This window comes from Catharus ustulatus, chromosome 2 (genome assembly GCF_009819885.2).
Source record: "Catharus ustulatus isolate bCatUst1 chromosome 2, bCatUst1.pri.v2, whole genome shotgun sequence".
Classification (NCBI taxonomy): Eukaryota; Metazoa; Chordata; class Aves; order Passeriformes; family Turdidae; genus Catharus; species Catharus ustulatus.
In genome coordinates, this window is record NC_046222.1 from 65,523,759 (window position 1) to 65,546,115 (window position 22,357).

General features: G+C 35.2%; 1 protein-coding gene across 1 annotated transcript in view; it reads right to left on the minus strand.

Annotated features, from left to right (window-relative positions):
- DIAPH3 (diaphanous related formin 3) overlaps nucleotides 1–21,982 on the minus strand; it is a 201,019-nt gene extending 179,037 nt beyond the window's left edge. The window contains exons 1-7 of the mRNA XM_033053447.1: nucleotides 21,857–21,982; nucleotides 18,160–18,264; nucleotides 12,559–12,689; nucleotides 10,697–10,771; nucleotides 10,547–10,616; nucleotides 10,039–10,175; nucleotides 9,482–9,587 (exon numbers count right to left, since the gene is read on the minus strand). Of these exons, the coding sequence (XP_032909338.1) occupies nucleotides 9,482–9,587; nucleotides 10,039–10,175; nucleotides 10,547–10,616; nucleotides 10,697–10,771; nucleotides 12,559–12,689; nucleotides 18,160–18,264; nucleotides 21,857–21,967 (735 nt within the window). The 5' untranslated portion in view covers nucleotides 21,968–21,982. The remainder of the gene's footprint in view (nucleotides 1–9,481; nucleotides 9,588–10,038; nucleotides 10,176–10,546; nucleotides 10,617–10,696; nucleotides 10,772–12,558; nucleotides 12,690–18,159; nucleotides 18,265–21,856) is intronic.
- Between the last annotated feature and the right edge of the window lie 375 nt (nucleotides 21,983–22,357).

The following is a 22,357-nucleotide window of genomic DNA, read 5'->3' on the forward strand; positions in this document are numbered from 1 at the left end:
TCACAAATTTCCATAAAAAGTATTTTACCACTGCACTGAATTTTGTCATTCTATACAAATATCAAGCTCCTTTAGCCAATGAATTTTGGCAGATGAAGTATAGTAGTCAGTATAAAAAAAAATCATTGCAAATACACATTTATCTCTACGCATATATATAAGAAGTTAGTGACATAATACAGTCTGTGTACAGACTGTAGGCATTTTTTTAAATGTTGATTAAATTAAACTAAGCCTTAAGAATAGAATGGGGTTTATTCTGCTTCTTTCGGAAATAGTCATTCTTTAAACATACTGAGCATTATATCTTTCAGCTCAGAAGAATCAGGCCAACTAGTGAGTAGTCCCTCTTCTAAAAAATCAAGAGACTCATCTTGAAAACCCATAGGCAGGAGCAGCAGTTCACCGTCCAGATTCACAAGCCTTTAGAACCATGGCAACTTAATGTTTATCTCTAACCTGGATGCAAACAGCCATTTTTTCCTTTTTTTACCCTATTTATTGTTTGCACGTTTTCCTTCAATTTACAAAAAAATATGCTATTCAAGTAATTCCACCATTTTAAGGGCTTTTTTAAAGCACCAGACATTAGAATTCTATTTGGATCTTACACACTGTGTAAACAATTAAAGCAATCTGGTTCAAATACTTTGTGGTAAAGCCTTTTATAATGATGTATCCAGCATCACCTTTTGCCTATGGCATAATGATGATGCATCATGCCATAGGCAAAAGGTGATACTGGAAAGATGCTATCCCTGTCATCTTCAAAGTATGCATAATTCCAAGTACTGAATTTACATATGGTCACAAGAACAACTAGATGTGCAAGCCACTTTGGTACAGACTGTGAGAAACAATAGCATCCATTAGGTTTCCAGAAGGAACATGCTAACATTACTAAGTATTAAAATAATAGCACAGACCAGAACCATAATCCCACTTTTATCCTACTGCAAAGTATGTAAGTATGAGAGTAGCTTTATATATTACTTCAGCTGAACCTATGGAGGTGAATGGCAATTAGCATAATTTAGGCCTGTTTGACTGCAGTGTTAGTCTATGCAGATGAACTAACTAGCTAACACTCTGGAAGAGAACAGCTTAGTAATGAGAACAGAGATGTAACAAATGTAAACAATCTGTTAATGTGAGAGCTTGAACCTGTTGAGAAGATCAAGTTAAGCAGACTGAGCAGGTTAGGGACCAAGTACTACAATGACTCAATTAAGTATCAGGCATTCTCCACCCAATACCATAAATTATGGTATTTGGAGTCACTTGAAAAGAGAACCTCGAGGGCACCACAACTGCACTAGGAGCTGGGACCATCTTTTCAACTTCTGGAGATGTCTGAATGGACAGGAATGCTCGAGGGAGGATGCCATGACTGGGATCACTGTACTAGCCCATCCAACACTTCTCCTGGATAAAAGCTGCCACAAATGCATCCATTCTTAAATTACCCTGACACACTACGTACCTTGCATCAACAACTTCAAAACAGTAATAGAAGGAAGGAATAAGCTTTACTTCTTCTTCTTACTTGAAGAGATGAAGTTAATTTCTATTCCCTCAGAATTGCTATGAAATTCAGTACATGCAAATATCTAGTTTTGCATAATAATAAAAAACAATTGTTTTCATTTTATTGACATATATAAGGAAAATCACACTAAATTATATATATAAAATCATAGAAAATCCTGAGTGGGAAGGGACTCAAAAGGATCATCAAGTCCAACTCCCTGCCCTGCACAGGCAAGTCCCAAGAATCACAAATTGTGCCTGAGAGCATTGTCCAAATGTTTCTTGAACTCCGATGCACTTGGTGCTGTGACCACTTCCCTGGGGAGCTGCTCCAGTGCCCAACCCCCCTCTGGGTGAAAAGCTGATACCCAGTCCTAATATTTAACTTAAATATCCCCTGACACAGCTTCAGGCCGTTTCCTGGGGTCCTCTCACTGGTCACCACAGAGAAGAGATCAGTGCCTGCCCTTCCGTTTCCCCTCATGAGGAAATTGCAGATTGCAATGGGGTCTTCCCTCATTCTCCTCCAGGCTAAACAGTCCAAGTGACCTCAGCTACTCCTCATACAGCTTCCCCTCAAGGCCCTTCACCATCATCATTGCCCTCCTTTGGACATTCTAACAGTCTTACTCCTTCTTAAATTGTGGCACCCAAAATTGCATAGAGGACTAAAAATGATTATTTAAACAATTGCATAAGTGTTAAGATTGACTTCTGTAACTTACTCTAGTGTTAGACAATAATCAAGTTACAACACCTAAACAAAATAATGCAATGCAAGTGGAGGTGGGGGTGTCTATTTAGTAATATTACATTTTTTCTATTACAGTAATTTCACAATTATAAGCCGCACTGAGTATAAGCCGCACTTCCGGGTGTCAGTAACTTTTCGTTCTTTGCCCATATATAAGCCGCACCTGATTATAAGCCGCACGTTACAATACAGAGTGTGATAAAAGGTATCTATTCTATCACCATCTGTTGAGGGTGGGGGCAGTGATCCTGATCTCAATGGTAGATATTCTGCTAATGGGTCATCCATTGAAACCAGGCGGGGCATTGTTCTTTATCTTTTCACAACCCATCCTTCCTCCAGCCAGTCATTTTCTGCTCATGGCCCATTGAGTCCCACTGTGGGAGTGATAAAATTACTTCATCCCATTGGAAGTTGCTCCAGTCAGGAGGAAGAGCCCAACATTTCTTACCAAGATAAAAACAGAGGTTTTGGGAAACTAAGGGAGCCCCTTTCTCCACTGGACTCCAGAGGAAAAACAGATTTCTCCACATCACCACTGGACCTCCAGAGGGAAATTGCACCTTCTGCAGGAGCACTGCTTCAACTGAATCACATCTGTCACTGCAGGAGGATGCAGCCACCATTTAATGGGACTGCTACAAACACCCTGCCTGATGGGGTGTCAGGTTGTACTCTGACTTTGTCAGGGTTTGGGGTTTGTTTCTTTGTAGTACTGTATTTCCATTTTAATTTCCCTAGAAAAGAACTGTTATTCCTAATTCCCCTATCTTTGCCTGAAAGCCCCTTGATTTCAAAATTATAATAATTTGGAGAGAGGGGGTTTACATTCTCCATTTCAAAGAGAAGTTCCTGCCTTTCTCAGCAGACACCTGTCCTCCAAACTAAAACAGCAACTTTTCGTTCTTTGTCCATATATAAGCCGCACCTGATTATAAGCCGCACTTCCGGGTTCGGACCAAAATTTTAGTCAAAATGGTGTGGCTTATAATTGTGAAATTACTGTAATAGAAAAAAATGTATTACTAAATAGACAGTATAAATAAATGGCTTTGCAAAGCAAAGACCTATTTCATGAACGAATGAACAGTGTTTGAAAGGCCCAAGGGTAAGGGAAGAATGTTCCAATCTAATTTGTACTTCCAAAATTTAAACAAGTTTGCAAAATATCAAAACAATTCAGAAAAAATGTAGAAAATAATATGCTAAGAAGACAAAATAAAAAAAAAATCTAGCAGTATTAAATAATAATATTGAATTTGATGTTTAAAAGTTTGTTTATAAAAAAGTTTCTATGGCCCAAAAATTATGTCATTGCATTAAATTCTGTTGAAGTAATGTTTCCTAATGTTTTCCTCCCTGCCTTACTGTAAGTCTGCCTTTGTATGTTTTGTAAGTAAAGTATTTAACAGATTTGGCAAGGCAATAGAAAGTAGAAGTCTGTTCCTATCCTTTCTCCATATGCTTTACAGTGAGGGCAATTAGATCATCACCTGATGAGCAAAAATAAATAACCTCACATATCAAACAGGAATATACTTATGGTGTGGTTTTCTTTCAGAATAGTATTGGCATTACATTAGTAGTACACAGTTTTAAAAGAACTCAGTTAAATATTAATATAGTTATATAGGTATATAACAATACCACAACATTGACTACTTTGTCTTAAATAAAGTATATTTACTGGAGAAAGATCTTCCTGATTTGGGGCTTCTTTGAAGTTATAAATAAGAAACAACCCTTGGTTATTCTTCTCTTATAAAGCTGCTAAATTGATAATAATCTGAGCCTTTAACTGTAACAGTGGCAACAGTGGATTCTTCATCTTTGTAGTGCCTGAACAATTCTCATGACATTTCTCCTCCCTGAAACGTGTTATTTCCCTTATTTTATACAATTTGTTTCTGTACATACGTCTACAGTATTTTGGAAACTTAGGGGAAAATAGGACTTTGTTAACTTATCAATTATTTTCTTAAAAGTCAAACAAAATTTCTGTATTGCTCTTGAAGCCTGTTTCTGTACAAGTATTTTTTCCTAAGAGTTACTCTGTGTGTTACTGCCAAAGTGTCACTTTACACTAGGTAACAGAGAACTGAGTGCTAACCCCAGCAAAGGAAACTACAACAACCAAAAGATAAATACAAATAATATTTTCTTACATCCAAATGCTAACACTACAATAACAAAAATTTTGAAACCAGCTAAAGTGCCCAGTTCATTTTTCAAAAGTAGACTGAATAAAATCTTCCAGGAATTGTCTCAACAACATGCAACACAGAAGAGAGGTTCTGCTGCACAACTAAGTACTTTTGAACACAGAAAAAGCTCCTCATATTAAATATTTGTCTGTAGTCCTCTACAGTCTTATTCAGAACACATGGCCTTGTAGCCCACTTATTTTTGCTAGTAACAGGCTACAGGTTTGTATGAAGCTAACACCACATGCTTCTAGATCCCTCAGGCTTCATCAAGTCTTGGCTTGCCTGTCTGGAGTTCATTTTTGGCTTATTTAGTTGTAACAGGATTTGTCTAGTAACAGAATGACTATCACCCCACTAGTTGTACATTTTTCTTAGTCTTGTACAAGTCTCTGGCATAAAGATTACCATTACATACATTTCTGTAACTAGTGGGTAGAATATGACCTAAATGAAATGCAGCATAGAAAGGTATAGGCATGGGATAGGAGTGGAGAAGTGTTAGCACTACTGACAGCAATTTTATTAGACCACTAAGACGTCACTTAGATTGAAAATTAAATTCTTGTCTTTGAATACCAGGTGTATTTTTATGCCCACAAACTGCACAAGTTACAATGTCCCAACAGAAAAATTTGGATGCAACAAGTAGTTTAAAATGCAAGCAAGCAAACCAGTTAAATTTACTGCAATAAAACCTTACAGAATATATTGTCTTATTATCTGAGTATGGGCTTTATTCTTAAAGCTTTTTGTATTTTTTTTGTATGGGTCCACTTCATGAGTATTTGTCTTCCCCTTCAGTAGCCAAGATGAAAATTTTTACTTCCCCTAATTTTGATCTTATTTAGTCGAAACAAGTTATACCATCTCCAATTCATCTCTCTGGAGTACAAAATCTTCATTCATTCAATTGCAATTTCTGGATTCAATTAGTTGTGCCATTCAACGCCAGTAATTCAGTGCATTGACAGCTGCCACCAACACCTGCTCTTCTGCTAACATCAGTGAGGCATTTCTAAGATTGTTGACATCACTACCATACAGTCAGTGCTAAAGTACAGTACTACAAGGTTACATTTACATTTCAACTCCATGTTTTTTGATTACATACAATTTAGAACCTTTGTCATTGTTCTCAGCAGTTTAAAACACAGTATGTTTTTCAACAAAACACTGTATGAATGGACTGCTAAGCAAGGAAACAGCATTTACCACAAATGATGTAAACTATCAGCGAAGAGTCAATCAGAGACTGAAAAAGTACTATTGTGAAAATCCTGACTGAGAGCAAACTATACTTTTATCTTTGAGATAGCAGGGAAATTTCAACAAAAGGATGTGTACAGATGCAGTTGTTTCAAAAAAAAAAAAGACTTTTTTTTTAATTTGCCAAATTGACACAGTACATGTGCACATGTGCTATTCAAACAGAGCCATGATACAACAATGAAAAGCAAGAAATACATCAGTAAGATGTACTATCATTCTAGTATTTCTAGTCAAATTTGATCAAGTGGGAATTCAATTGCAGTTCATAACAAAACCATACTTTAGCCTTCCTGGAACACACAAGACAAAGATGCATTGGATAATATTAGCAGACTATTTATTTGTGCAGAAATAGAAAGTTGTGTAGAAAATAGAAAGAAAGTGAAAGTCCCAAACACAAGCCTACAAAAAACAGAATGAGAAAAAGTTATACAAGAGGAAGGAAAAAACAAGTCTAAGCAAGGCACATCGCTTACACATCTAAATTTGAGTAAATGAGATCACAACATCTTTTTCCTAAGTTTAAAGACTTTTTAAAGGATTAATGATAAAGGCAACAGTAGGAACCTAATAATAAATCACAAACATTTAACTCATACTCCAAGTGAAATTAATTCAATACCTAGCAGATAGCATAAAATACTTAAATCACACAAGATGACAATAATTTGACATTAGTTTCTCTTCAATCTTGACATTTAGGTAAGTTAAACTTTGTTCTGATTGACCCTATTACATAAGTCATTATGGAAAGGACCTCATTAGCACAGAGCAAACAAAAATCATCAAGTTATTGAGGAAACTAAAATGTCACAGCCATATCACATCCTCATATTATTAAATTATAAATATTAAATGGTATTCCCTGACAATTGAAAATACTGGGAGGATAAGGTTAGTGATGAATATCTAGGATCTTCTACTTTGTCACAAAAATGCTTCTCCTAGGATATGTGTGGATCTGCATGTTTCCACAGGGATGAGTGGTGTCCATTCTTCAGGAACTTAACCAGGAAAGGAAAAATTGCACCTTTGCTTCACCATAGTACTTCTTCTCAGTCCTAACTGGAAAATTAGGAGCTGACCCCTGCAACTAGATCTGCATGGAAGAATAACACTCTCCTGTTAGTTAAACCACTTGCTTGAGAAGCAGTGTTGAAACTTGATGATTAGAGAGTATGAACACTCATTTGATTCTACTAGAAGAATGAGAAGTAGGCAACAAAGAAGTTGTTCTTTTCATAACTTTCTTACATATCAAAATGGGTTGTGCCAGAAAAGCTGTATTTCCTGCCTCCATGACTTGAACAAGCAAAGTATTAGACTTTTCAGTTGTCATCATAAATATACAAGGCACCAGATTGCCCTGTATGCATTTTAGACTTAAGATGTTAAACTACATTTACTTTAATACAACAAATGCAAAAAATAGATAGAGCTTTCACTAAAAATACAAAAAAATCACCCTACTGAGGCCTTTTATGTATTCAGTCTTCTAGTAACAGAAATGTTAAGTCAATTCAAAATTGAAAAGGTCAGTTGTTAGTGTCAAATTGAACTGCCACAAAGCAAGCCTACGTAAGTCAAGCAGACAATCAAGGCAAGTATGCCAAGTAATTGACAACTGTAAACTTCTGTCTCATTAAAACCTGTCAAATTAACCACTGGGTCAATGTCATTGTTAGAAAGGTTTACAACTGATTCACATGAGAAACCTTGATTTTTCTGATCTTAAAAACAAAAAAATCTATCAACCATTTATGAAGGCAGAAAAAGTAAATATCAAAAAGCCTTTTAGCAGAAGGAACATACTCTAATGAAAGTTTATCTCAAAAAAAAAAAAAAAAGACAAAATAACTTTTAATGAGTTTCCATGTATACACAAGACACAGCAAAACAGCAAAGCATTACCTATTTGCAGGAACTTCAGGCTAACACTCTCAGCAAAGCTAAATGAATATATTTGGTATAAGTATTTTAGCAGAAGTATTGCAACGGTAACGTTTAAAGTAAATTCTCTTTTTAACAATGCTTCTATACCAGAGGATAACAAAATACCAGATGGAGGTATAACCCAATCAACAGAAGGCAAAATTAGTAGGAACAAACATTTTTAATATCTGAAGAATAGTCCTAGAAAAATAAAAAAAATGTTACTGCATAGGTAACTGAGCTGAAGTTTTCTGCACTGATTTGGTAATCTCACCGGTGGTATCTTGCTCATGGAGTTGAGCACCCCTGCAAACAGTACTCATGATAGATAAAACAAGAAGGACAAAGGATTAACTCAATTTGCCTGATGGTTCAAATAGAGTAATGAGCTGCTCTTAGGAGAGGTTTCACGTGCATTTTCAACTACAAAGAAAAGGAGGTTACAAATAGTAACTTTTTTCTATATTAAATCTACAGTAGGTTTTTTTTTTTTTCATTAAATCTACACAGATGCAAATATACACAAGCCCTGAAAATTCAGCATCACATCTGAAAGCCTAACACTCAAAAAAAATCTTCCTAATTTCAATTTGGTAGTCCTCAAATCCTTATATGCTCTATAGAGACTCTTGAATCCTCTGAACTTAGATACAACATCCTGAAATTGAAAAAGAATTTTTGTGATCTAAAGCATTTCTCTCAACTGAATCAAAATATTTTTAGATTTTTTTAACACCCCAGAGAAAAGTTGATATCTCAGAATCTTTTTGAAATTCCATAAAATTTATGGATAGCCCAGGGAAACTGTGGATGATGCCCCATCTCTGGAAGTGTTCTGGAAGGTGAAGTGGACAAGGCCTCGATCAACCTGGTCTGGTGAAAAGATGCCCCCTCATGGTACCTGGGTTGGAAGCACATGATCTTTAAAGGAGCTTCCAACCCAAACCATTCTATGATTAGCAGAGAAAAGAGGTAAGGAAGAAGGGGCTATTTTTTCAACATTCTCCACCTTTATAGAGATATTATTCCTTCATGGTTAGTTTTTCTGTGAGACAAATGAAACAAACAGCAACTTTTATTGTCAGACATGAACTATTTAATATAAAAGTTGAGTAATGCAAACATTTCTTTCAAAATTTAGATTAATCTTTTACTATTTTTGTAATAGTCAGAAAGAATTACAATTTTGAACAGCTCTCAGTTCAACCAGATTGCATTAATATAATGAGCTCACAGCTACACTCTCAAACCAATGATTTATAATAATCATTCAAATACAGTGTAAATACTTTGTGCCTTCCTGCAGTAAACCCTACATCCAACTGAAGCAAATTGAAAATAAGGTGCAAGTTTCCTTTCCTCAGACCCTCTGAGTGCAATTTTATAATATCATAAAGTGAACAGACCTCCTAATGGTTTGAAACATTAATTATAAAATGCAGTTGCCTAAAAAACTTGCTTTTTTACTATAATTAATCTTCAATTTCAAGAAACATTGCCAGAAGTTATATGATCTTTTTGCATCCAAACATATGATTTATCCTTTATTTTAAATAAGGTAAGATCTCACTGAATAGAAACCAACAAACTGACCTGCAACACCCCCATGTTTCCAGGCTGAATATTCCCATGCCACATCTTAAAAGACAAAACTATAAACAATATTCCAAAATTTGACCCCAATTTGAAACAGTATCTCTACTCTTTTCTATTGTAATTACTTTTTCAGTTCAGAAAAATATGTAATTTTGTTTTTACTTGTTGCAGTGGTTAAAAAAAAATTACTTACTTGCAGCTGAACTGAGTTATCCTGAAGACCTTCTACAATAGGAGAGAATCTATCAACATTCCTCTCCTCCGCTGCTGCTGTTACAGCTTCCAAAATTTTTTCAAGGCTGTGAGAAAAGAGAATCATTTCACTCAGGAGAGATATTTAAACTTGTTTAGTTGCTATCTTAAAAGCCATGTTGCCAAATTATTAATCTGCCTCAATTTCTTGTAAACAAATTTAGGAGGTTTAAGCAATACTTGTTGCCTTTAGAGATTTTTGTAACCAAAGAATGACTTGCTGGATTACAAGGATTAAGAAAATTACGCTAATAAATGTTAAGCAGAAGAATTGCTGCATAACTATTTCCATGTTACCAGATCATCCAGGTGTGAAAAAGAAAATTCACTGATATGACCATGATAAAAAAATCACAAAAGTATTCTGAAAACTGACAAAATAATACAGATACTACTTTCAAACCTAAATTGAAATTTTTATCATTTCATTCAGGTATAACTATAATTTGAGATATTGTAAAATTACCTTAATATTTCTTGCATAAATACCGTACTTACGTATTTTCCTCTCCAACAATGCACATTGCAGATAACAGTTTAACTATATCCGTCATCATGTTTGTTTGCTTGGGATCAATTGCTTTGGCCAGCAACAAAAGGCTCCTTTCTTCTCCCAAAATTCTTTCCAACCCATACTAAATAATAGAAGAACATTTGTAAGGGAGGGAATCCAAATGGCTATCAAGTATCTTGTAATGACACCAATGGTTCCCCCTCAAGTAAGTATTTCAAATGACATTTAAGTCTGTGAAATAATCAAAAAAATTAAATGAGAGAAAAGTCACAAATAGATCACTTATTCTGTAAGAAGGGTATGTATCAGCTTTAAAAGTTTGCATTATTGTCTTGTAACATTTCTGCAGAGAGTGGCAGACTTCTGGCAGACAGAAAGAACTTCATAACTGATCAACCCACCACTTCAAATTGCACCAAATTATCCTCATTACGTACCTTATCTAATTGAACTGTAGTAATTTAGTTTTCTAGATTAAATAAAAACCCATACCTTATTATTCATGAAGGCTCTCAAACACTGTATTACTTTATGCTGACTCCTCTTCACAAGTCTGTCCTGACTGAATAAATCAAAAATGTAGTGTCAATAAATGCTCTTTAAATATTAAGAAAAGCTAATAGTTTTATATTAAATCCTTACTTTTTTGTCTCAACCAATCGTTCCAAAACATCCAACAGTAGTCCCAGACCTTCTCGGCCAAAGTTTTCAACCCAGCTAGAGAGAAAGAAAAAAGACATTTTAAAAAATTGACATTTCGAAGACTGAGCAGAGTGAAAGAAAATTGTCACCATAAATAAAAGCAGGTACAACTGGATGGTTTTGAACCCAAAATAGCTCCAAGAGAATACTACAATAAGTTAAAATTTCAGCCACACCAAAGGCATCTTTTGATGAGGTTTAAACCCTTGGCCAGTTGTTTCTACATGAGACAGATGCTTCATGATCCTTTTTAGTAATGCTCAAAACCCCTTGATATCAAATACAAGTAATGGTACGCTGACAGCAGCACTTAAAATTATAGGAAGAGAAAACCAGATATTTTTATATTTTTTCTTCTAAAAGTAAATATATTATGAAGATAGATTTTCTCTTTCTTGGACGGGTGTTTTATTCTGAAACAGATTAGGCAAATAACTGACAGCTATTTCTGGCAAATCTGGACATAACTGTCCTAAAGATAATCTGACAAGATTCATTTCTTTGAGCATTTTGTACTAGCAGAATTATGAGCAGCCACACTGCTGTACATCCAACAGCTGGGGATGATCCACTAAAGTACTGATGCATTCTTACTGCCTTTACCTCTGCTTCTACAGGAGAAAAAAAAACTACTTACACTACCCAAAGAAAACACTTAGCTTTTTGTCATTCTGACAAAATATTAAGTTATCAGTGCCTCTATTTTCAATGTATTTATTAAAAATGACCTCATCATGAAATTCAATCTGTTGCAACTAGTACACAAGAGGAGAAGAAATAGTTGCAGATAACTAGTTATCTCTAATACTATGTACAGCTAGATCACTTGAACCACTTTTATGAACTGTGCTGGCAACTGTGAGGTCAAAATACCTAAATTATTTAACTGAAGATTAGTGACTAAGATTGTCCTTTTAGAAGCTTTATTTTTATAGTGATGGAAAATAAACAGTTTTTTGCAGTAAACCATAGATTTCAATACCTGTTTCTAAGTACTAGAGAACTAACTACTCAGTAAGGATTTAGATTTTCTCTGTGAACTAAAAATAAAATTTACAAATAAAGGCTAATCGAAAACCCCTTGTCAGAATAACTCAGACTACTGTTCCACATGAACCATGATATATTCTAAATAAGACAACCCAATTCAGAAACAAATTAATAGAAGGAAAGAAGTAAATACCCATAGAGAAGACCCACATCAGTAACTCTGCCAAGCCAGAGAAAATAAAGTTGTGCAATCCTTTTTAAATCATGTCCCAATATTTCATTTACTTTACAGTAATTTCACGACTATAAGGCACACCCTTTTGACTAAAATTTTGGTCCGAACCCAGAAGTACACCTTAAAGTCCGGTGCGCCTTATGGTCGTGAAATTACTGTACACTGGACAGAAGCAGCAGCATGCATTTAGAAATATATATGTTTTTACACCAATGTGCCTAACTCCCATTACTGACCGCCCTGACAAAAATAAGTTAGAAGATCAAAGACTTCAAAAATAAAAATGAAAAATAACTGACTACTTAGCACTAGAAAACAAAGAGAAGTGCTTCTGCATCACATTTAATTTACCTTCTCTTAGTATTACTTTGTACAGATCAGCCACCTCTATTAAAAATAATAGACCTACAGAGGATACATAATCAATGAAAAAGAAAGAAGTTACAATCATTCACTAATGCATACATACTCATTAACTGGAAAACCTTGAAACATGTACATCTACATATCCATTAATTTTAATCCATTAAGAAATTAGAATATGATTAATCTCTTCAACATGTGCTAATGATGTTACCTGACAGGATTACTAGTCAAGGACACACGGAGAGATTCTAAGCAAGTGACTAGTCTTTCATCCGTTGACCCAGATTTTAAATCCTGAATAAATTCTTGGGGAGAAATCTTCCTACTGTTCTTGAGGCTTCCCTGAAACACAGAAAATACACTTGTTTTTTATTTGGTGCATCTAGAACTTAAATAGATTATTAATGGCTAAGCTTTGATCTGTTCCTTGAAAAATATATAATGTAAACCTGCAAATCCATAACTGATCTTACCGACTATTTGATTAAATTTGGTCATTTTACGAATAAATTTATTATCAGCAGACAAAAACAACAGGCATCAAATGTACAAATTCATCACGCATGCTCAGTGAAATAAAATTGTTGTATTGAATGGATTCTGATTATGCATTGCAAACATCTTAATATTCAATATTCAACGGAAGAAAAAACCAATCACGAGGTCTTCTGAAGAGATCACAGGGCACATGTCCAGAAGGGTGACTGCAGTCACATAAGCATACAGAGCAAAGAAGCAGCACACTAGAACACTCAGCGCACTACTGCAGTACCTTCTGCTCTTGCAGAAGTAGAAATCCCCGACATTGAAAAATAAGAAGTCTAGTCCACCTAATATCCATTTCACATTAAGGATTCACAGATTTTCCACAGAACATATCTAAATACAAAAAAGCAGGCATACAATTGGCCATAAAACTTAGATTTGAGTTAATTCATTGCAAGACTCCTTTTTTGAAAATAGAAGCACAACTGTCATGTTGCACAAAGATACTTACTAAATAGTTCCTGATTAACTAGTGGCTTAAGTCAGTAATTGAAGAGAATTAGTCTTGCAGTGCAATAATAAGTTAAAATTATTCACTGTAAGTGGTGAGGTAGTCTCATTATATTATTACAGATAGCTTCATATAGATGATGTTTTCTCCCTTTGTTAGATCTTCTGGAAATACTAAGAACTAATCTTTTCTTCTATGAAGTAGTAGTTTCTAGCAGAGAAACGAAGTTAAAAGCTGGGAAACGTGGTTGACAGACCAGGCTGTTGAGCTGCCATCCAGAGGGACATTAACAGACAGGAAAAATGGGCAGAGGAATTTCAGGAAGTTCCACAGCAGAAAACTGTAAATCTTGAACCTGAGGAGGAATAATCCCATGCACCAACGTGTGCTGGGGCTACCAGCTGGAATGTAGGCTTGTAGGAAAATAGAGGGTGTGATGGATGACAAGTTGACCATAGGTAAGCGCATCACCATCTGGTTGAGAGAGATGACCCTTCCCTTCAGCTCAGCAATGGTAAGACATCTGGAGAATTCTGTCCAGTTCCTGACTCCCCAGTATGAGAGACATGGACATCGTGAATGAGTCCAGAAAGGGCTGTGGACACAATTACAAGAGAATCCATGTACATGGACAGGTTGGTAGTACTGAGATAGTTTAGCCCCCAGAAGAGAAGGCTCAGGGGAGCCCTGTCAGTGAAAGGACAAGAAGAACAAACTGAAATACAGGAAATCAGTTAAATATAAGACAAATACAAACTTCTCCCCTCCTCCCTCTGTTTTCTTAAGCATAAGGCTGATCAAGCACTGGAACAGGTTGCTCAGGCACACTCTGTAGTCTCCCCTATCAGAGACATTACAATTGGAATACATAAGAAGTTGGATGCCATCATCTCCACAGATCTCTTCTAGTCTAATTCTATTCCATGACTCTGCAACAACAGAACATTCGGGGATATAATAGTCTCCATACCAACTATATTTCCACAGACTTGATAACAGATGCTCCAGACACCAAAACAAAAACAAACAAAAAAAACACAAAACAAAACCAAACCAAACCCAAAAAAAAACCTGCTTCGAGGAATCATCCCAAAAATATAACATCTCATATTTTGAAACACCATGCGTAATACATGGAATGTCATTCTGAACATACTTCTGAATTGATGGATATCCCTGCTTGCTAAAGTATGAGGGTAACTTCCAATAATTATGCTCCACAAAAAGTAGATGAGATATACATCAAAGGATGAGGATTGAGGTGAGAATCTGGAAGACAGATCTAGGAAACCCTATCAAAGAAAATTTTAAAAAATTAGTAACAATAAATGTTCCCATAAACTAAAAGAAACTCAGTATTTTCAGTTTTCCTTCATTTTACTTCAGCTGTACTCTGCATAGATGAGATAACAGACTGACTAGAGACAAAATGACCAAACAAACTCCCAGCAGCCATCACGACAAAGTATTTAACTAAATGTTACAAGAGAGTTGGAAATTTCAAAAAGTCACAGATATTCTGCTGGCAGCTCCTGATGTGCATACGCTACTTGATAAGCGCTACTTTTAAGCCTAAGCATATGGATTAATATCCTGTGTGGAGGACCTGTCATTTCCAGTGACTTCTCCCAGCAGTTCCTGCTGTAAAATTGACAAAACTGATGTAATCAAAATACTTATAAGTTGTCAGTAAAATTGCCTTCTTTTGATGCACAGTCATATAGGACAGTCATACGGAGAGGACATACAGTTAAGATGGTTAGAAGATATTTTGCAAGGAATTTAATATAATCAATGCCAATATGTGCAGTGCAAAGGTCACATAGGACAGGAACCCAGTCAGACTAGAAGAATTCACTAGAATGACATTTCAGAAATGACCTGTCTGAAAACAGTGTCACACACAGCAGAGAGCCACGTCAACATCCAGAGAGTAACCAGTCATCCCATTTCAGACTCAGTTCCCCACTGGAACATTACCCTATGCAAAATAACCAGTAAACTGTGAATGTCTGTACAACAAACTACCACAGTGCTAAGTGCCACTTATTCATAGTTATGCCAAAGTTCTGCAACATAATAAGAATATGATACATCTGCCGCTGCTTAAATAAAATGAGAGCTGCATTTGGTACCAATTGTGAAACAGATTATATTAGCTGTATTTCAGCATGAGAAAAGCTGCTTAAGTTCAAAATGTTCAAGTTAACTGAGAAACAGGAAATATCTTGAGGCTCAGTGCCTCTAGAAACTTAATTGCTCAACTGAAGAACAACTGGTCTGTGAGCAGATGCAGCATGAAGTCAGCCTTAATTAATCTAGTTAAAACACTACAAGGGCACAATGTAAGCAACAAAAACAAAATCTTGAGAAGAAAAATCACTTTAAAAACCCAATTTGTGTGGTTTAAACATATAAAACAGCAAAACCTATGGTTGAGTAACATGATAGGAATGCTGCTTTTATTTCCCCTTGAGTATTAGCCCCATAACAGAGAAATTTATTTTCAAAACTTTTCTTTTCTGCAAGTATTACTATGCAAAGAGGTGTGCTTTGTAATTATTGGAAAGGAGTTGTGCACTTCTAAGAAAGAGAAACCCTGACACTGAGGTCAATGATAAAGCTTTGATTACAGTAAAGCCCACTTTGATCACCAGAGGCTGTTTCATTTTCATCGATTCATTAGAGATGCAGTCTCTGTTCTTCATTTTAATAGTTTTTAAAATGATAACTGCTTTAAACGAAACTTGCTCAGTACTCTCCGTAACAGTTATGAATGAAGATATCTTTCCCAAGGCAAAATATCTTAGTACCCATCTCCTTAAATTTCAAGAAGTATGAAAAGAATTAGTATCAAAAGAAGTTACTGCAGTATCACTTATAGAAGGAGAAGCCTGAGTTGAGATTAGTTGCACACAATAATCAGGAGCTATGTGCCATTTCAACTGTTCCAAAAAAGTATGACACTTTCACAAAGTCAGGATACACCAAAAGTTAGCCAAGCACTCTCAGGGTGCAGTGCACTGTTTTCACTAGACTCAGAAAGCGTTCAGTCCAACTAACTCGAGGAATGAAAAAGCATGCCAGGAACAAAGAGTTTCCAATGGCAAGGGAAGGAATTTGCCATCCCATTAGCTCCAGCACTAATCTGAAATCATCTGAAGCACAACTGGATCAAAGTGCTGAATCTGTGCCTCACAGAAACAGTTTCTCCCACCACACAACAGGTAAATGTCACTTCCAGTAGACACAACAGCAGAAAGAGAGTTCAGGAAAGACAAGTTTCCCTGCTTGGATTGGTCTTTAGTCATCTCCCACCACAGAAAGAGGAATATTAGGCTAGCAGCAGAATAAGGGAACAAAATGGAGAAAATGTTGTTGAGACCTTTAGGGAAAACATCCAAGACAACAGTGTGTGGGAACAAACCCGGGGAAGGAAAGAGACCCATCCTCTTCAAAAAAGTACCTTATACAGCTGCTTTGGGCATAGTGCAAGAAGTTCCATTGCCAAAACACAAGTGTGATGACATCCAAAGTAAAAAGGAAAATTGCAAACAGCACTCAGAAAGGCTCAATGACACCTACTCTGTGGCCAAGAAGCAAAGACATGAAAACCTTTTTCTTGACAAAGACAGCCTTAACATCACCACCATCAGTATGCTATAATTTCAGCAAGAAATGTGAATGCAGCAACTCTGCACAGCCAGTCATGTCCTATTACCACATTATTTTTTAGATAAAACAACTGAGGTCATAAAATACATATGGACACTTGGGGTGCCAATGATATATAAATCCCTCACATACTATTTTGGGTAGATGCATTTCAAGAATGTAAGATTTACTTGTCTGAAGTTTCTTGATTTTCCATGCAATATCTCTAAAATTAAAGAAAAACAAGCTAGACCTAATCTTCTGTTAAGCTATAGAAAGGACCTGTTAAGCTATAGAAAGACTCATAGCTTTGATAAACTCATCTTAAATAAAGTAATCTCCAGGCAGTTCAGTCCTGCACAAGGCATACCTTCCTAAAAGTGTTAAAGCATTACATAATAATGTATGCAATGTGAAGTAGACAGTAAGATAAATACCTCAGTTAAATTACTATCTTTAATGTTTTAATTTCTCAGTATTTAGTTAAAATCACATACAGGCAATTTTTACTGATATCTCTAGTTACATACAACAGTGACAGTTGAAGATTCAAACATATGACTTCAAAAACAATCAGAATATCTGATTAGCTATGGATTAGATATGCAGCATTTAGCATGGGAGTCAGTGCCCACACTGCAAAAACAAAGCAGTTTTTCTTATGCCACCTACATCCTTAATTCGGCCCTTGCATACAACTCCTTGCACTGCTTTAGAACAACCAGTCATTATCTCTGTAGGTAAAAAATGGACAATAATTGATTTTGCACACAACACTTTCATTATCAACTATTACGTAGCATCAGACATGAATTCTGTTTTAGGTCAGGCATGAAAAGGGATGATTAGTTGAGGAATGCTTTTTAAACAATGCTAAAAAAGAAAAAGATTCACACCAAACTTTTGCAACAAGTTTTTGCAGCATCTTTCCAACTCTACTCTTAGCCATACCTTTACCAAAAAAAATGCTGGTTTCTGCATAGAAGACACATTTCAAGTAAAAGTAACTATCTGCCACAGTATCTTGTAAAACAGTAAGACAGACACAAACATTTTTAAAGGGCAATATGAGAAACAGAAGTTAGTCAAAGGAATATAATGTGCATTCCTCACTTTTTCCATCCAACAGGAAATAATGTAAGCTTTTAGTGATTTACTTACAGACTTGGAAGCAGTACTAATATATTGCATCACCATTTCTTTTTTGGTATTGAAATCCTTTTCTCTCAATGGCATCTTCTTGTCTTCATTTAAATTCATATCTTCCTATAATGGGATAGGAAAAAAAAGAAAAACAGTCTTAAATGCCATACAACAACAGAATTATTTAAATATAAGAGACTGCATTAAATAAAATAAAGACACAAAAATACAAACTCATACAACTGAAAGCTGTTATACAAACAACTTTTCATAAGATGTTTATCAAAACCATAAAAATCCTTATCCATAGTCCCTTGGCAATCAGACTGAAAAAAAAGTCAGGTATGCTAGGATTAACAAGAGAATCACAACCATTTTTAGTACACTCTCTTCTCAGAAAAGATGTACAGTTTCACACACACATGCACCAAACTATAGATAAGCATTATTTAATACTTCCCAAAACATTTATAAAGGTACTCAAACCTCATTTTACATATTTAAAAGTATTTTACATATTTGTAATTTCAATTTTAATTTTTAATTTTAATTTATTCCATAATTCTCTTCCTCTATTCCCAAATGCTTTATCTTAGGCAGCAGAATGTGGTTTGCGCTGGAACTAGTTTGCAAATTAATAATCACTTTTGCAATAAGCAACACCCAAATTCTTAGACATTAAATCAAAACCTTCAACTGTTATTAAAATCCCACCATAATTCATTCACCCCAACATAAATCCAGAGGTCAAAAAGAGCAGAGAGAGACCTACACTCAAAACCACACCAGTGATACTTCTGAATGTCACTAGCATTTCTGACACAGGGAGTTCTACTGTTCCAGCCTAGAAACACTGATCATTGTAGAAATTTCTCTATTTTGTAGGCATTTTGTAGGCATTTCTCATCGTGATGTAGGTTAAAGAATAAAAGGGGGAAAAAAACAAAACAAAACAAAACAAAACAAACAGAAACACAAAAAAAACCCCAAAAAAACCTCCAAAAACAAAAAAACCCAAATTTTTCAGGAACAATTAACAATTTTGGCACACACATATAAAGAACATACAGCATTACTATGTGCATTACCCAAGCTTAGCTAGAATTACTGCAGTTATTTTCAGCTGAGACTCATGAGGTGAATCCTCACCAGCTTTGGCAGGAGCTACAAAATCAGTCAGTAACTATCTTGATATTGTATCAATAGTTATCAAAGTTATTTCACCTAGTCAGAAATCAAAGACAAACAGCAGAGACAATCCTTAGACTACACTGAATCTTAAATTTCCTTGTCTTTCAATAGCTTTCATGCTGAATAGAAGAGAATGAAGCACATTTCCTAGAAACATTTACACTTGTATAAATCCAAGCTTTGAGAAGTTATTGCAGAAAATGCTTAACCCCTGTCCTGGTTTCAGCTGGGATAGGGTTAATTTTGAACTTAACTTGAACTAAAAACCTTTTCACGTTATCAGGTAGCAATTGCAAAGTTCATTCTTCTATTTAAAGCAGTTTCTTTCAGTTTTGCTCTTTCATGTTGTTTTGAAAAGTAGCTTCTAAACTTAAATAGAAGTATCTAACTTCTAAACACAACCTCCCCCCAAAAGAACTAAGAAATCTCTCAACACAAACTGTATTCCATAAGCCTAGATATAACAGCAGGTTAACTTATGGGAAATATTATGTCTGTGTGTGCAGTAAAAAGTAATTTCTTTGTTCTTGTTTTTAACAAATGAAACCTCACTAAGACATTTAATTTATACAGACTAGAACGATATAAGGGGCACAACAGATACTGCTTAGTTAATAAAATACTTCATCTCCATCCTTTATTTCTTTAATAATTGAAATATATTCTATAGGTAAGCAATACCTATTTGGAAAATAAGAATACATCATTTCATATGGATATTTTCCTAATAGCACTAAGAGAAATTAAAGGAGCTAAATGACAGTTACTTATGTTTAACTGACTGGTTTTATGAGCTCTTTCATAATTTTTGCCTGAAAACCACACAAGACATTACTGCATAAAATATTGGGAGAAGGAAGTCATATGCTTCCAGGAAAACCCTAAGTACAATGTAAGACATTCCGCAAACCTTAAGAATTTAAAAACTTCCACCTTCAGTACTAACGCATTGACTATTTTTTTCTGTACAAAATTAGTTCTAAAAGCCTGGCCACAACAGTCAAATTGTTCATCAATCCACCCCTCCAAATCACTTAATTTGATCAGAACAGCAAACTAGAGGCTACAATATATAATTAGTTATGTAATCTACTGTGACTAAACTAGCTTTATTCCAGCCCATTCAAATGTGGATAATCTGAAAAATCCTTTCTGTAGTACATGTTATAGATAAAACAACACTGGTAAAGTAGCTTAATACAAGTTTAAGTGCTTTGTTATTCAATGAAACTAGGAAAGCATTCAAATTGTCCAGATGTCATCAGTACTTTAACATATTTTGCAAAGTAGTTTTAACACTGGAATTAATTATTTAAGGATATATGGATATAAGCATCCATATTTAACTAGACACGCGGTAGTAGGTTTCTGAGGAATTATTGAAAGTTTCCATTTATTTATGGAACAGTATAAGATCACAGACTATCCTATACCAGAATGTCTGTAGGATGGTAGAGAAATACAACCTATATGTAAGGGGTGTGTGGAAGGAGGCACACCTTCAAGTTTTATTAAAAGGAACTCTCCTATTTCCTAACATTTGAGCAACTATCAGTTACAATGAAATTTTTAAGAGAAGTAAGACATCGAAGTATACCAGGAAAAATGAACATTTGGCAACAAGTACAAATACAAAAGATGATAACAGTTAATTATTCCTTTCCTTCACCAGCTTAACCATGAAAACCCTGAATGTTATCCTTCAATTATAGCTTTCAAGAGTTTTACAAAAGCTTCTTCAAAACTAAGCTATGATCACTGAGTACTAGAATGTACAAATTCCACAAAGGTATTTCTCTCATAGCACATTCCACTTTCTCCACCTGCCAGTCCCTAGTAGTCCCTTTGTATTTCAAGAGTTACTTGTTACTTGCTGTGAGGCAGCAAAAGAAATAATAATCTAGGCAGCATTCTCCTTGTTAATGTTCTCTTGTGCTCTTCAGATTTCAGTCACTCTTTTTTCTCACGGCCATTCCATGTTTAGTTTTCAATTGCCCAAAATGTCATCATCACGACAAAAAGTTCAATCTATTGAGCTGCTACGAATGCCACATGATCTTTGTGACTGCTCTTCTGTAGTGCACTAACAATGACAACTAAGGAAAGAAGCAAATTTGCAGACAAATGCTGCTTTGGAGGCAAGTCTCTCTTTCTGTGCAAGAGTGACATGGCATATAAATTCAGAATTAAATGTGGCTGTGACATTTGAAGGCATAAAATGTCTTTGTAAAAGTTTCAGATCATCCTAAAAGGAAGAAGGATTCCCCATTTCTTGTGCCTCCTCAAAACGTGTTGCATAATCTCACTTCTAATTTCTATTTTAAATATATTTGGACCAAAAATTTGCAAAAATAATTCCAATACTTTATTTCCTGAAAAATACCCTAATAAGCACACAATTACAACTCATAACAACAATAATGTTAATAATTAAAGATTAGAACACATGAACAGAAAAATGTGTTCCACGTATCACTTAGGCATGTTGTCATTCTTAAAGTAAAAAGAAGTGTAAGACTCTTACCATCATTTTTTCAAACAGTGCTATGATTTCTCTTTCTGACAGTGTTTTTGTAGCAAAATCCTCCTGGTCCATGGGTGTGGATGACCAATCTGTAGAATGTGACTGCTTCATATGTGGCAGAGCAGGTCTTTCTTTTTTACCTTTTGGAATTCTTATACTGGCAAATCTATCCAGCTGAAAACACAAAAGGTATAACATATAACATACAGTTTCCATTCCGTGTAACCCTAATTAAGGTGGGTGTTCTTGAAAATTGAACATCCTTATTTTTCTGTGGTAGCTTACCTGTGATTTAACCACCTTATTCGAAAGGCTTTTCCTAAAGATACATACATATGATGGTCAGTTGCCTAGCACTGGATTTAACAGACCAGAATCCCATTACATGAGAAAGAAATCGTGCAGAACATCAGCATTTTACAGAAAGTTTGGAGGAACAGATATCTACAAAACCAATTTATGAAGAATTCTTTCCAAGCGTTACATGTAGAATATGAGAAA